Source organism: Vidua macroura, chromosome 6 (genome assembly GCF_024509145.1).
Source record: "Vidua macroura isolate BioBank_ID:100142 chromosome 6, ASM2450914v1, whole genome shotgun sequence".
NCBI lineage: Eukaryota > Metazoa > Chordata > Aves > Passeriformes > Viduidae > Vidua > Vidua macroura.
In genome coordinates this window covers 25,534,755-25,552,024 of record NC_071576.1, presented here as the reverse complement: position 1 = coordinate 25,552,024, position 17,270 = coordinate 25,534,755, and the positions used below count along the sequence as shown (strand labels likewise).

The 17,270-nt window shown below is 40.5% G+C and overlaps 1 protein-coding gene across 1 annotated transcript; it reads right to left on the bottom strand.

Annotated features, from left to right (window-relative positions):
* Positions 1-9,051: 9,051 nt before the first annotated feature.
* Positions 9,052-13,772, bottom strand: SPTSSA (serine palmitoyltransferase small subunit A). The gene is made up of 2 exons (XM_053979936.1): positions 13,591-13,772; positions 9,052-10,299 (listed from the first exon to the last, which is right to left on the bottom strand). The coding sequence occupies exons 1-2, from the start codon at positions 13,691-13,693 to the stop codon at positions 10,196-10,198; spliced, it is 207 nt and encodes a 68-aa protein (XP_053835911.1). The 5' UTR covers positions 13,694-13,772; the 3' UTR covers positions 9,052-10,195.
* Positions 13,773-17,270: the final 3,498 nt, after the last annotated feature.

Sequence of the window (17,270 nt, the reverse complement as noted above, 5' to 3'; positions counted from 1 at the left end):
TGAAGAACCCATAGGCAGTTTCTAGAAGGCAGAAGATCGACAGCACATCCCTAACAAAGGGAGAAAAAAAGAGGAGCTGGAAATTAAAAACCTGTTATGTTCAATTATCAGAAAATTACTAGAACAGATCATACCATCTGTAAACCCACCAAAAGTACTAAAGCAGATGAATGGTAGGGAACAAATCATACCAAACCAATCTAATTTCCTTCCACAATAGACCAACAGGCCTTGTGGACAGGGAAGAAGAAATCAATGTCAAAGCTCAGTTTCAGTAAAGGCCTTTGACATTACCCAGTATGACAAACTTGTAAGTAAGTAAGTTGCAGAAGCAAAGATTAGATCAAACCACCATAGGATGCCTGCAAAAGTCATCAGACACTGTTCCTAAGGACTAATTACCTGTGGTGCCCTTTCAAAAAAAAAAAAAAAAAAAAAAAAAAAACCACATTGAGGTGGATATTTCATGGATAACTGCACCACTTCAACTTCATTCAGTGCTTTCACTAATAATTTGGACAATGGAATAAACAACCTTATTAAGTCTGCACCTGAGAAAGTAGGAAGAACTGCAAGTATACTGGATGGCAAACAGAATTCAACATAAGCAAACTAGAAAGCAGTTGGGACAAAGTGATAGGACACAAACCAAGCAGGAACTTCTGTCAAGCACTGTATTTTCTTAATAACCCCCAATTTAATGACTTGGGACAGGAAACGGCTGGCAAGGTAACAACTCTTAGGAGAGGGGAAGGCAGCAGATACCAAGCAAAAGGCAAGTCAATATAATGCCATCGTGAAAAGAGAAACGTTGCTCAGGTATGTATGAACAGGAGCATTTCATGTGGGTTTCAGGACACAATTTGTCTATTTCAGTTAGCACTGATAAGGCCTCAGATGAGGCAACATTCCATTTCAGAAAATACTTGAGGCAATTTAGTTTATGGAAGATTATTAATTCCCTGCCTTGTCCCTCCTGCCCTGAAGTATATAAAAACTTGTTGCAAAAGAAAAATCACTCATCTTTGCACATTGTATCCAGGACAGGCATAAAGAAAAGCAGGATTATGGTTAGAAATAAGGACAAGTTATAACTGGAAGGGTAGTAGCCCCACCCTACTAGAGATTACCTGGTTTGTTTCTTTATTTGTAAAAGCATATGACACATACAAAAAGCATCTTGAAAAGACACCTAGGGACAAGAACAATCAGACCACTTTTTAGCTTCCAAAACTACAGAAGATCCCGCTGATCATGAAAATAGTCTCCTTCAAAACCATGCACTGCATGTTGCTGTGCTAGCAGTCCCCAAAATTAATCTCTAATTGGAACAGAGCTCTGCAAAAGCACACAGCTGGGAGCAGCTGGGGAATCAGCCACTTGCAGACAGACAGGTGCCATTTCCTTTTCACTAGTGTAAACTCCACAGCTCATTTGAGAGCATCCTTGTTAAAGAGTAATTCTTGCAGGGCTGTCATTTGCTGATGGCTTTGGGAGAAGGTTGTTTTGACTAGAAACCTTAGACTACAGCTCATTTAGAAGCATAGCAGTTGTTTGATGTTTTTAATCCACTTGACATCCTGGCTTGTTATACCAGTACATCAGGATGGTATGACAAACAGGCTGTTTAAATGGAGAGCAGGGACTCTTTTCACAAGCTTCACTCCACACTGTAGAGGTGAGCTCTAATTCCTTGAGTGCTGTAATTCTAAACAAGTCACTGAATTTAGAGTTGTTGCTAGGGGAATTACAGGGATCAGGTGAAGGTGCCCTGAGGTATATCAATTGAGTTGTCAATAGAAAATCTGTCTCATTCCCAGAGTAAAATTTTCAATCAAGGTGTAAAAAAAACCTGGAAGCTAATGTACTTGAGGCCAAACACACAGTGTGGTCGAGGGATAGCTAGCCTTGACACATGCTAAGAAGGATGCTACAGTCTCCCTGATACTCTCCTAAATTTATTTGTATGTGAAAGCAATGACTGGAAGCTGGGTTTCCCCCAGGTGAGTGACCATACTACTGCATTTTAGCTACCTAAGTTAAAGCCGACATTAACTTCAGCTAGAAAGGGTAACCACATCCCGTACCCATTAGACTGGACATAGAGACAAGAGGAATTCAGGTTACAGGGATCCCCATGTTTGCCAAGATCTCAGAGACCTTATAGTCCAAAGAAGCTAAAATTCAGCTCTAAGCAAGAAGAAAAGCTCTCTCTCTTTTCAGCTACTGCAAAAGGCAAAAAAATAAAGGGCTACTCTCTGACAGAAGGCATCTAGGTGGCATTTTTAAAGTGTTCTGACCCCTACAATAAAAGAGTTCTTTACAAGGTGCTTTTTTTCTTGCTAAGGCAGATCTAGAGCTGGGAGACAACAGAGCATTCTTTTTTAACAATTCTTAACCACAATTCATTTGGGAATTCACAAAAGAACATTAACAGCAATTCTATAATAACCAAAAGGAAAGAAAAAAATTAATCCATAAATACTTACTGCAAAAAACAAGCTTGTTTTCCCTGGGTTACAGTTTTGGACCTTTCATGAGAAGAACAAGCTCCCCAAAATAAGCTATTTTCAAGTTCTACATGGAACAGCCTCAAACTGAGTGAGTGGGAAATAGATTCTTCTTTTTGTTCTCTTCCAGAAAAAAAAACTTTACAGAAAATGAGAGGAAATATTTTGATTTGTTAGCAGCAGAGTCATTCAAGACATGTTAAGTCTCAAATATAAAAGTCCTCAAATGTGAGTAAGAATGAATCAATGTTTAAGCCCAGAAGACAACTCAGGACACATATTCCAAGGCAAAAATAACAACAAAGTACAGGGCAAGTCCATGAGACACCTGTTCTGGAAACAGAGCTCATGAGAAGGTAAATAACTGCTCAGCTTGCAAGCTGTTCAGTTTTATAGGAAACATACTTGCAAAATATTGCAGCAGGTGCCTCTCTTGAATTTTTTTTTTTTCTCATTTCAAGCGCAGAAAATAGTGGGCTTTGTTCTGTTAGTTTCAGTCTTATAATGTTTTATTGACTAAAAAGAGCATTGAGGGAAATGCAATGCTGCTGTAAAGATTGCATTGGAATCATGTCACCACTGTCATCTCAGCACGTTCCCTATATTTTCACTCTGTCATCCCATGAGTTTCTAACACTGGATTCTGTATCATTCTCCTAATGCCTACTCCTTCAGTTCCTATTATGAGCCATGTAAATCTTTTCTTAGACTCCTTCACCTGACTTCTTTCTTGGTCTTTAAAGAACAGAAAAGCTCTTTCAAAAGTGATTCCTGAGATCACCTAGTCCAGCCTCCCACTGAAAGAGGACAAATGGCAACACTAGTTCTAATCAGGTTAGTCATAAGTCTTGAAAACCTTCAAGGAGAAAGGTTTCACAACTGCTCTAAGAAACATGTTCCTAACACCTAATTTTCTTTTTAGTCTCCTCAGGATAGTTTCTTACCATCCTTCTCAATCAAAGAGCCCAAAATTAGACACAGTATTGCAGCAGCTGCTTTAGCACATGATGAGGACAAAAATTTTCCTCAATTTGGTGGCCACATTCTCCTACTATAGGCTAGCATGCAAGCTGCCATAATTGTATTGTGAATTCACTGCTGGCTCATGTTCACATGCCACTGATTCCGAGGATCTGTCTCAGCAAAGCTGAGAATTTTGCACTTCTCTTTGTTAAAGAGCTTGAGGTTTCTGTCAGCCGGATTCTGAACCCAGGCTCTATCTTGAAGCATATAAATTCTTTTCCCCATAGAGGAACACTGACAAAAAATTAGGATCAGCTATGAAGATACTGAACATCAGCCCCAGTATCACTTTACAAATCAACATTGAGTAACTGCTCTGAGTACAGTGATCCATCCAGTCCAAACCACCAAACAGTCCATTCATGTTTGGTTTCACAGTTCCTCTGGTCCGCACGCAAACACTGTGGGGGAGTGTGTCAGAAGCCATTCTAAAGGCAATGTATGAGAATGAGAATATCCACCAGTGCCCTTGCTGACGTAACAAGACATTTAATCTTATAAGGCCACCTGGTCATCTAAGCAATGCTTTTACACATCTGCTTTATACCCTGCCCCTACTTATCTCCACTTCTTTTTCGGTCTTCTAGTTCACTAACAAGCACCTTGCTTATATGAGTAAGCCTTTAAAAAAAAAAAAAAAAAAAAAAATCACCCTCATAGAGCAGACCCTTACCACAGTATCACAACTGATACTTTCCAGGTCTTGTTTTCCTTTGTTAATGTAATTCAATGCTTTACCCTTGGTAACTCCAGTCTCCAACTGGTCAAAACACACCTGCTAACTCAGCAGGTGAAATATAATGGACATGGATGGATTTCTGTTTCTCTCATCCCTGTTGGCATGTCTGCTGTCCTGTCTAGGCCTGAACCGATTTAAGAAAGCATACAGTGGTTGAAGCCAGTCTAATGCACAACGCAAAGGGTTTACCAGTAGTTTGATGGAGAGTTCCAATGTTGCTGAAATGTCAGACAGAAGAGGTTTTTCCAGTAAGACTGCTGCTTGCAGCAAGTATCCATATCATTGGTATATCATGGGATGTATATACATTGGTTTCAAAAAGAATGAGTCATCATCTATCAAATTAGAGATTACTGATCAGTGTAATTACACCTGCTGCCCAGACTGCAGTCACCAGGCAAAGGAGGAACAAAAGGCTTGAACTACACTTGCCAGCCTTTTGAACAAGCTTTAAGATTTTTCAAAAGGCACAAGACAGAACATTTGTGCTCACATGTGCACGTGACATCGAGCAGAGGCAGTAAGGAAACCCAAGATGTCCTGCAGATACCTACAGGCTGTCTGCCTCACACCACGCAGCACAAAGCAGAGACCAGAGCTGGCATGCTTTACTTCAACTTCTTCATGATTCCTCACAAACACTTGAAATTTCTTCAGTGTAAGCATAGCTTAATATAACTCTCTTTTCAAGGAGATGCAGAGAAGTGGCACAAGTCCTTCTGGCAGGGTACTTCTGATCTCAGCATCAGGCACCATCACATTGTGCAGGCAGACCCTGCAGCTGTGTCCTGACCCAGAAAGCCCCACGTCCACAGAAGTTGACACTTATTCTCTGGGTACAGATAGCCCCTTGATCCCTTTCCAGTGAAGTCAACTTTTCCATTTGATTAGAAAATCAAGAGTTCAACGGTCCCTCTTTGTGATCTAAGACAAACAGACTGCACATTTTATCCTCAGCCACACTGAGCTGAGCACTACTTTTTTGTCCAACCTACTGAAATACTCTACAACACAGAAAGGGTTTTGAAGATTCATCCACTAATTCTATCCTGAGTTTGGGAACGATTTGATAATTCTGATTAAAATTCAGGAAGTATTACCTAAGTATATAAACTTCTTGGATCCTGGGATGTGGCACAGGAGGCTTTCTCTCAAAAATGCTTACTTCGAGCTGGTAACGTAACATGAGCAAAATAATGAGCTGTCAGCAGTGTAGCATTAGTCAGTAGTCTTAACTAGATGTTCAACTTCAGAGTGCATGCATGCCTGTGGATCACTCCTCAGATGAGCTAATAGGATAGTCCTATTATTCCAGCAATAGTATTATTCAAAGACATCTTCCAGAATTTTGTAACCTTACCAGCGTGTATTGAATAGCAAAACAGAGCAATGTGTTCTGAGGCATTCGTTTCTTCCTTTTTGAAGTATGTGCAGCAAGAACATCTTGAAGTTTTTCTTGGAAGAGAGGAAAACAGCCAATCATTACAGAGTCAAGAAAGGAACATAAACCTTGACCAGAAGATTTTTGGTTTAAATTCCAATGTGATCATAGCTACATGATTTTTCTGCCTCAATAGACACAAACGAATTTCACAGAAAAGACAAATAAAATCATTGCCATGACAATTTTTTCCCCAAAGTTCTTTTGGGGGTTATATAGTGCATCTTCTAGTCATTGTAAAATCTGAGCCTGAGATATGCTATCCATGTCAAATTGCAGAGAACACAAAATGCAAGATATGCTGAGACAATTCCACCTGCAGATATGGGCATAAATAAAAAACAGACACATCATACATGATTAGCAAAGAGTTGATCACCTGTTAGTTCCAACGATGTGATAGATCTTTTACTTTAGAAATTGGATCACTGTTTGACTAAGGTTTACATCAAAGCCTGTTCAACTCTTATCTAGCTAAACTCTCAGAAAAAGTTCTTCATACCTTCATAACTTCTTTGTATTCCATCATGCAGTGTCAGTTAAGATGGATTGAGGATCTTGTGGGGATGCACTGAAGGTTATGAAAAGCAGAGGGATTTCTGCCCAAATCGTACACTAGAATCTAGATCAGACCTAGATATTCATCTCTCTCCACTACAAGGAGAGGACAGATCTAGCTCTGGACTGTGATGCCAGATTTTCTTCTTATGTCATCACTACACAAACAAAAGGCAGAAAAGACAGCAGCTATTGTGTTCAGTGATGACTACTGTTTAAGGCTGACCTAGCAGATCAAACAGAAACAATGCATAAAGGTTTTGGTTTCCTTTTGTCTGGGGAAAAAAAAAAAAGACAAAAGCACCACACTGGTAACAGGATAACATGTCAGCAAGTGGGGAAAACTGTCTTCCTACAATAGCAGTTGTAGAACACAAATAAGCAAATAAGCAGGTGCAAGGAATTTCTGGCACTGAAAACCTTTATTGGGATGCCAGTTCCAGAGTCCACAGCTCTGCTATTTTACAGGATGGCTGCTCTGTCCACACCTTTGTGCACAGCCCAAGGTACCCAAGTTCTCTTCAAGTTGTGTCTCTTCACCTCAATATAACCTTTACTTGTTGTTAGTCAACAGCAAGGACCCCTTCTTCAGCATTCATAATGCACACTTAATTTCTTCACCTGAATGGAACAAGGCAATGCTTCACAACACACCAGTCTGCAGTAACACAATGTCCATCTATCACACAAGATTCCCCTTTGCTGTGCTCCTTTCACACCTACTTCCTTTTAATATTGACGGATATACAAAATACACTTCTTACAAAATTTTGTAAAGAAAGTCTCACTTTAGGATTCTTTTCCTTTATAGGGAAGAAACCATAAAAGAAACCCCACTGCCTGTCTCCAAACTAATTGCTATGTATTAATTTTTGACAAGAAATAAAGAGTATTTACATATATATATACACAGACACATACTGAAAAAACAGAGTTTGTGCATATATGTGTATATAAAAAGATATAACTGATTCAAGCCATACATACACTACACAGGTCCTGGATCTGTTTCTGGCTCCAGCCTGACATTCTGCAATACAATGCCTGTTTTGGTTAGTGCATCTCCTTCTGCAAAGGTTTTTAATAAATAATTGAAATAAATAATTGTACAGTACCCAGCCCTGGAGGCAGCTGAGGAGCCTCTGCAGAGCTGGCCCTGTGAGCCCCAGGGCTTCCGGCACAGCGAGTTGCCCCAGCTCAGTCTGCTGTCTCACAAACTGGAATTATCAGTTCTGCTATACAACACACCTAAGGCATTTTTAAATGCTTGTTTCTAATGATGCAATCAAAACCCCAAGAGCTATTACTATTAAAAGATTAACATACAGCCATTTCTCTCAGGTAATTTTTTTGTCTCATTTCTCACAATTGGTGTTTTTCCAATTTTTCCTAAATTACTGATGACTCAATTTTTATCAACATGTTTGAACAAAAGCATGATTGACTAGCTGCCTCCAAATGATATTCAAGCTGCCTTTGACCTCCAGCTTGCACAAAAAAAAAAAAAAAGCTTATGGTTCTATCATAGAGGATATGATAGGTGATACGACCATAAGGCAGACTGCAGTGGGAAAACAATTTGGTAGCCTTCTGATTCATTTATTATTATTCAAATGTAATGATTAATGAAATCCCTACCAATACTCATACTTTAAAAAACAAATCTCTGCTTTGCAATTATCACCACTTGAACCATTTCTTCACTAGCTCAACCTAAACAAACGGTCACACTGCAAAAACTTTCTTCTAGAAATTTAAACTTCAGTAAACACATCATATTTTATTAATGAAATTACTCCATCTTTAACAAAGTATTCAGAATCTAAAAAGAACTGTCCAAGACTAATAGATTATTGATTTATACTAAAAGAAATACTGAAAAAAACTGTACTCAAATTAGCAAATTGTATTCAAGTATGGTATCAATCAAGCCAACATAAGGCAAATAATTGGAAATTAATGGTTACTCTTTTTCTCAAAAAAAAAAAAAGCAGACAGCTAATAAAAGTCAGTATATCAAAGGCCTTTTATAAAACATTTCACAATTAAAATCATGCATTAGCATTCCTAATGCCACCACACAAAAGGGATTTTTCTCACCCTCATACAAATAACATTATCTACTGCTGAAAAAGAGGTTATCAATCATGGCAGTAGTTTGCAAAGAAACATCACAATCAAGTATTGATTTAATCCACAGATAGATTTGATTGATGCTATGTTAATTCAAAAAGAGTACATTAATTTATCATTATCTCCATGTATACAGTTAAAATGCTAACATACAACTCTAGATACATTTAAATAAAACAACAATAAAACACCACAAAAAAAAAAAAAAAAAAAAAAATCCCAGAAACCTGTGTTTTGTTGGCCAGTTATTAAGAAGTGAAAGTACTGAATTAGAGGGAGACTCCTACTGACTTCAGTAAAGCTCAGGTTAATCTAAGAAGTTTAAGGCTCAATGTTTTTAGTTCCCAACACAACAGCAGGGTTTTTAATCAAATATATATGAAGTTTTTAAATACAAGGAAAAGCACTCTCTTCTCATGAGTACACATTTGAGAAAATGAAATAATCTGAAAGACAGTATCTCTATAGATACTGTACATCTACAATTTCTGATGTCAACAGACGCTGCATAAAAGACGTAACAGTACTGATTACGGGGCCATTAAAATCACAGTTCTTTGGTCAAGTATCACTTTTGGGAAGTTCTGAGAAAAGCAAGCAGCACTCGGAAATACATTCACTTCTCCAAGAAAGTTTTGCATCAAAGCTGTGATTTTCAACTTTTATTTTTTAAACAACAACAACAAAAAAAAATTGTCCACTTAGGAAAGTTGTCGCCCTCTTACATTTCAGAATACAAAACTGAAAAAAACCCCTATTAAAAAAAAGACAGGACTTCAGCCAAGTATTCAGCTACTTATTGCTGTAGTTGTAACTCAAGTCCCTTGAAATCCCTATGTTTTGGTCATTTGTAGCGAAAACATGTTTGGAACACTAGCAGCAATAGAAAACCCCTTGAAAACCTAGACATAGTTACACTGTTGAGTGAAAATCAGCAGAAACCATAGCCATTGGAACATAATAGAGCATCCTGTAAAAGTGAATTGGTAGCTAGAAAAACAGGGTTGATTTAAAGTGCTATCCCAAAGCCATATGTGGGCCAATGCCAGTAAAGAAAAGTCCATTTCCCCCCCCACCCACATAGAGTCCAGAACCACAGCACTACTTCAAACATAATGAATGCAGTCTTCACTCTGCTTCAATGCCTTATCTCCCCTTACCTCCCTCCTCCAACAGGTACAATACAGAAACTTGAAATAATTGCTAATTCCAAATTTAGGTGATATGCACAAATATACTGTTGAACAAAGTTTGGACAGTGAACAGTACACCTGAGTTCAGTCATACAAACTAACTTTTGTAAATAGCATTAGATGAATATATCCATGTCTCTAATATGAATCTAGATGTATTTTCTTACAAAACGCATTAATAGAAATATCCAGGCAAATACATACCATACAATAGCAAAAGCTTTAAGCCCCATTTAATAAGATGACTTTCTGATTAAAAATAGAAGGCAATTAAAATTTACTCAAAATTACAATTAAGAAAAGCTTTCACAGTGCAATATTGAAACTGTCACAAAGTTAAGAAAATACTGATATCAAAGTACAATCACAATGTTAAAGTAGACAAAACTACTATACAAGGGCATATCTTGTAAAATTAAAGGAATGAACACAACACTGGGGACATCTCACGTCCCTGCTCTACATCTCATTTCCTAGTCTTCAGAGTCATAATTGTGTCTTTCAGACATCAGTAGAAATCTTGGTAAAACTATGAGGTTCATTCTTCTTTGCAGACGAGATTTCAAAGCCCGGTTACTTCTTGAAAACATGTTCTTCATCACTGCACAATTTCAAAGTAGTGCAATATTGCCATGATGTGCTGGGGCATGAACACATAGCCTGTGTACAGTGCCATTCCAACAATGGATACCAGCATGGAATCTGAACTACAGTTGAGGAAAAAAGCATTTGAAATAGAAACCACAGAAGACATCATGAACTATAGCATTAAAACTTTAGCGGTTACTATCTTATAATATTACGTTTCTGAAACAGACATGATTAACTGTATTCAGCAATTATAAGCCACGGTATAACCTACTGAACAGTGAAAAACAGAATGCCAGTAGAAGCAATCAGCTGAACTGCAAAAGATGCCTTGCTAGTTATCCACTGCCTTGTCAGTGACACAAGAGGACAGGCAAGAGCATGGGAAGTGTGATGGAAAACAGAAAATTGGCACTCAGAAAACACGTTTTCACATTCATCTTCTCAAATGTTGAGCAAGTCTTGCAGAAGCCAGCCCCATTCAGCCAAGCAGAAAAACATCAACCACCACAAAAATACAAAACAAAACAAAACTACAATAATATGAGCAGCTTTACTGAATAAGAGTAACACCATTCTTATTTGTGGATGACCACCTCTTTACGTAGATAGCATTAGATGTTTTCTAACTACTTCACTTACAGTGCCTCAGAGCATGAGCATAGTTTTGAGTCAAGGTGTGTACTTAAATAAACACACTTATTAGTACTTTACTATAGGAAACTGCACTGCAAAATAAACTTCATGTGAAGCTATCTGCTAAAAAATCTGCAGATGACCACCTTATTAGCTGAACAGAGAGCTTTTGTAAAACTTATATAGAGAACTGAGACAATAGCTTATGAAGTACAGGTATAGCTGGACTTTTGTCAACCTCTAGGGCTTTTGAAGCTTCAGCTAAATAAATTCTGGCATCACAGGGGACAGGAAACACCCCCCCCCCCGAATAAAAAAAAAAAAAAAAAGAAAAAAAGAAGGGGGAAATGATGCCTTAGGTTTTAGCTTTTATATTTTTCAGATTCTGCTATGCTTTAGTGTGTAGTTCTGAGCTTCTTATTAAGGGATGGTAAGCTCTCTTCACAGAGTAGCTAGACAAAACAATTCCTCTTCTAGCTTGGGACCAAGGATTGATCCAAATTTCAGGCCCCAGAGCATAAACAATGTGGACTGAAGAGAGAAAACAGGACAGATGGGACTTCATAAACTTAAAGCTATAATTGGACAATTAACTCCAATATGCTAAAGGACCAGAACTTATAAAAGTAAGAGACCTCATGACTGGTCATCCATTTTGTGACCATTTTGGGTTCATCTTGGGTGTAGCCCTGGCTGGGCTCTTGTACTGCTCAAGGTGTATCCATTGAGCCTTTTAATAAATACCTACTTTATACTTTAACTCAGTCTAGCCTCTGTTCTAGGTCAGCCTTCACAAGATATCAAAATTACTTAAAAGATTATGGTTTCAGAAAGCTTACTGTTTCAGAAATTCAGAAGTACACAAAATGAATTTAAAAAGCCGTTGACTTCATCCAATTACCTGCAGAGATTCAGTAAACTTAGCCCGAAACACTGTAAAACACACTGGCGATTAACAAGCGTGATAAGGCCAGACAGCAGCACTCAGCTTCCACAGGTGAAACCCGAGGAGCTGCGCGTGCTCTGCGCTCTCCTGCGATCAAGTCTGCACAGCACAGGCGTAACAAGCACTCCATGACCGACTTGCCCACGGCACAGCAGAGCTAGGAGGTGCGCCTATTAGAGCTGCTTGGTGTATTTATAGTCCCACAGGATTATACAGGAAGAGATACTAAAATGAAGGTCAACTCATAAATCCACATTTCCACATCAGTGCTCACTTCTGATACTGGAGCACAGCCACGCACCATTAGTTCCCAAGGCCACTGTGTCTGCAGTGCATCCATACAGCACCTGGCAGACATGACCCACCTACAGCCAGAGCATACAGTTTGAGGACAAAAAACATTTTTGCTGATCTGAGATCAGAAGTGATGCTTGTGCCACTCTTTACGTTTGTACGTTATGTGGCAGTTACAATATGAACATTTTATGAAAGTAAAAGTGAACACACTTTACTTAAATATTTTGCACAAGGTAAAAAGGAAAAAAAGTACTCATAACTAATATAATTGAAAGGAAAACAAAAATTAGGTTTCCTCAGTATACAGGCATGGCATAAAAGGAAGAAGATACATTAACATGGAATACAACATAAGAACTCCCACCTGAACAATTGTGCACAGTAAGTCTGTAAAACCTACTACTTCTCTTTTCCATTAATCTCCATTTCTACTGACTTGACACAGGAAAAAAAAAATGACTGATCACACCACTGTTACTTGGGCAACCACTTTCACATAACAAGTGTGAATTTCTTTACAAAAGTAAGTAGAATCTCAGTAAAAGCAGCTTCTTGGTACCGCTTAGACTCTTCTCTGTGTTAATGTTTTAATTAATTTCTCTCTCTACCGCTCAGCATTAACTGGAGATGGCTCAGGGTCACTCATATTGAGACATTATTTTAAGTCAAGATCAAAAAATCAGAGAAAAACACTTGTGATGCCACAGCAATACTTAAGAAAATGCACTGCCTGTACAAAAGGGCCAGATAAAGAAGCAAACCTATAAACAGTCTTTATAGAGACGCCTTTACATGAGCATCTGTCAAGTTCTTCCACTCTAGAACAGCCAAGCAAACTTACCAGCTCGAGGATTAAATATCCATGTAATAAAAGCCATGTGACAAAGCAGCATGAAAGCCTAGGTTTGCAAGGTTCGCAGCGTGCACATTTACTTTTCTCTAGGCAAAATACAAAAGAAATCATTAAAGACACTTATCCTTAACAGAAAGGTCGGGATTTCAGTGCAAAAGACACCACTACCATAACTCCAAAGATATAAACTTATGCCGGAGGAGAAACGGACTAGGCTGCCAGACGCCCGGACCCAGCATGCGAAACAGCACAGCGAGGTTTATTCCCAGCCCAGGCAAGATGTTAGTTTGGAAGGGTGAGGAGCTGAGTCCCCGCCAGCACGGAGGGGTCAAGCCTCGGTCGCAGGCGGAGACTGCCGCTCCTCCGGCCGCCGCGGGCTCTGGCCGCGCTCGGCGCCTCAGGCCGGCTGCCCCCGCCCGGCCCGGCCCCGCTGCCCTCCCGGCCCGACTCTCCTCTGCCCCCAGCAAGCCCCGCCGGTGGCAGCGCTCTCAGCACGGCCGCGGCCCGAAAGCTCCCTGAGCACCGTGCAGGGCCGGCGGAGCAGCCACACCCGCCCGGCGGCCTCGGGGCGGCCCCGGAGCCGCCGCCGGACACACCGCGACAGGGACGGGGGGCAGCCCCGGCCCCGCACTCACACCCCCCGCCCCGCCAGGCCCAGCCGGCAGAAGGATACTGAAGACGGTGCGCTCCCAGGGCTCCAGCATGTAGAGCGCGGTGACCAGCAGGTACTGGTAGTACAGCCACGACATCTGCTTCCACGCCGAGCCCAGCGCCATGGCGCTCCCCCGCCCGCCAGCGGCCCCGCGCCGGGCCCAGGCCGCGCGGAGACGGGGGCGGTGCAGCCGGGACCGCCCTCCCCCGGCCCCGCCCCGGGCCCGGGCGGCCGCGGCCGCCGGCAAGGAGGCACAGCGGCCTGTGGGGCTGGAACGGGGCCCTGCTGCCGCTCCCGGAGCAGGGGAGAATGGCGGGGACGCACACCGCTTCCCCGGTTCTCCCTGCTGGACGTCGACATCGGGCCCAATCTGATTAAATTATACGGCTGACCCTGAACCTGGTAACCTCCCGGCCCGAGTCACACCGAGGACATGGTGCTGCAGCCTACTTTCTCTCATCCTGTTTAATCTGAATTGACGTTCTGGGAATCACGGAAGAGGCAAAGCCTGTGTTTGGCAGGGCCTAAGGGAGACATGTTAAAAATTATCTGCACGAGTCTTCAACTTCGTTCAGTTGTCGGAGGGTAAAGCCCACCCAATAACGTGGCTCAGATAAATGCGACCTTAAGATAGGCCAGCTTTGGCGAGATTAATCCATTTGTATAGGAAAAACAAAGAGCTGATGAATCAGCTGTTTACTGTGACTGTTCCTAACGTTGCCCAACCCTAAGGCACTCAAGGCTAGAAACCAGAGATTCCCAGAGACCAGTTTGGGACTGTGTGATTAGGAAGGCCCTTGGCAGTTTATGCTGGCACTGTAGAAGGCACGGGTTGACAACCCGCTGGAAGGGGATGTGCACAATCATCAGGCACTTTAAATGAGCAGAGCGTGTGTTGCAACTTCCAGGCCCTGGGTCCAGGCCAGTAGTCCAGAGCACACATTCCAAGTGTGCACAGCATAGATTAGAAACTGGAATTGACCCACTATACTTACTCTGCTTAGTAAATCAATTTGCAGTTATGTCACTGAGCAATGTGATTTTGTCCTTGTAGCCGTCCCACCCCTACCTTCACGTGTGCTATTTATACAATGAAAACTAAGGAAATACAACCACAGAAGAACGCACATTTGAGTTACTTATACAGCTGCAAAATACAACTACAGGAACAGGAGATAACTGTGAAAAAGAAAAGCAGCTGGCAAAGAAGACATAAGACTGTACTATTTTGTGTGGCAGGAATTTGAAATGGGATTTGATTCACCCTGAAGACATTTAGACACACCTTATCTATGCAGATTTATTTGAACACAAGGAGAAACAAGAGCATTCACATGGTTAATACCCTGACATAACTGCCTGTGGGAGCTGTTGCCACTATCGAGTCTGCTGTTGCTTGTTGCAGTTCACAGCTGGAGGAGTCCTGTGTTGGTGTTGCTGCTTGAGTAAACGGTGGTAATCGTGAAAGGTGCCTTTCTGTATAAACATGTCCAAAGTTCAAGGACAATTAGGGTATTCAGCACAACTAAAGCATTATTCCCATTCAAAGCTGCAAGGATGGTATCAACATGGAGCAAACGGGTCTAGTCCTCTCTGTTCCTGTGATTCCTAACAAAATGCTCTGCAATTCAAGTGGTAAGGCAGGCAAAATGCAGCAGCAATAAAGGACCTGGGATGAGAGGAAAGGTAATGCCTAGAGGCATGACAGCTTCACCTACCCATCAGGTAGGTGGCCCCTTACACTTTTTTGGTATGGTGCATACTCATGAGAGTTTTTTTGCTAGTTAGCCCCTTATGGAAATGGACATTATTCCTCTGTACAGTTTCCCTTCATTCACCAGTTCCATTCTACCCCTGCTTAGAGACTGTCATCACGTAATTGTTTTTCCTGATACTACCTGCATCGACACTTGAGCCCTTGAACTACATTCTCACGTGCTCATGTTTCCAGTAGGTCAGTGCAAACATCCTTACCCTGACACTACAGAGAGCCTTTCTGTTTCATCTGGAACGTAAAGAGAAGTAAATCAAGGCCAGCATGCTCTAGAGCACAGACCATATTCCCTATTACATGTATTCCTCCACACTTCTACCAAGAAACAGTTCTTCATACATTCAAAATTTCTTGTGTACACCTCTTGGCTCGTGGCACACAGTAAGAATTTATCCCACTTCATATGATCCCACAGCTATCTGATACTGCAAGTTAGATACTTCACTATTGAGTCTGAATGTAGGTAGTAGCAAAGATGAGATTGAAATCTTGTCTCACGCATACCCCAAGCCTCAGAACCAGTAGAGCTCCATTTTGTTTGTAGGTTGCATATGCAGAGGAAGGCACATCATACTGACCAACCACGTGTTCAGCAGCTGCATCAACAGTTCTCTACTTCATCAAGCAGAGGTTAAGTTTGTGCTGATTTGAAAATAGTAATTCCATGTTTTTCTTACATAATCCTGACAGAAGAACCAGCATGTTTCTTTCTTCCTAATCTCATTTAACAGCATAGAATGAATGTGTGTAGATCAGTAAAATACCACGCTAGGGACTACAAAAGGTATTTTTGGTACAAGATTTTATTATAATCTAAGGCACACAATATGTTATTCAGGTTTCTACCTCCAAAGTTCAAATATTTCTGCCAATTCCTTAAAGCATATATAGCTAGTTATTCCTAGTACAATTACAAGAAAAAACACAAAGTTTTTTTTTCAGACAGATCCAATGTCGCCGTTGAGGCAGGATGGGAACAGAAGAACTCCAAGATTAGAAGACGAGAAGAAAAACTGATTTATTTCAAATGCACCGCTCTATTTATAGAGAACATCGTGCAGACTAATTTCATTGGTCTTAAAGTAAAAACATCTCTCAGCATTGGTGCGCTCTGAATGATGCACGGTGGCAGAACATATCTATAAACAATGTGAACAACAAGAGATAGAGAATTATTTACATTCCTTTCCAACTCTCTCCCAGGCCCAGCCTGGTAGAAATGTCTCTTTTCCCCTCTGACTGAACTGAGAATATCCACACCATTGTTCAAGGTACAGTTAAAAAATATCAGGCTATAAGAGATGTTACAAATAAAAAGCAAGAGTTTGCCTCTAGGGCACACACCTGAATGAAGACATGGAATGATACAGAATTAAAAATACAGTGGCTTCATAGACCTAAATACCAAGTACAGAAGCTCTTTGTGCTTCCATAAAGAATGCAAATGTACTTAAGAATGTAAATGTACTAAAGAAACAGAAAAAGCAAACTAGTTCTATGGTAATAGATCTGATTATAAATTTCTTCTTAAAATGTATCATCATAAGGAAAAATGACAATAAAGTCCAGTACTTTCTTCTACTACGTATACGTAAATATACATCTTTACATGTACAACATTTAGCTGTATTACTAGGCATTACTAGGCATGTTAATTTACATGATCAGTGGCAGAACAGACCATACCAGCAGAATTAATATAAGCTCATCTTCCACTCTGTATAAAGAAAAGTTTCCATTTTTTGAGATCTTAAGAACCAAAAATCAAATATCATGACAATTCCTTCTTTATCAGAGTGTCTTTGTTTTGGCTGGGATGGAGTTCATATTCTTATCAGTAACTTGGATTTAGTCTGAGAATAATGTTCTCATGAACACCATGATGTTTTGGTTGTTGCTACGTTAACTACTAAGGCCCTGAGCCAAA

What these genes read in the sequence shown, in the direction of transcription:
- SPTSSA (XM_053979936.1), bottom strand. Translation starts at nt 13,693, where the DNA reads ATGGCGCTGGGCTCGGCGTGGAAGCAGATGTCGTGGCTGTACTACCAG. An exon ending in CTGGGAGCGCACCGTCTTCA is followed by an intron (nt 10,300 to 13,590) that starts GTATCCTTCTGC and finishes ACTGTAGTTCAG; the next exon opens with ATTCCATGCTGGTATCCATT.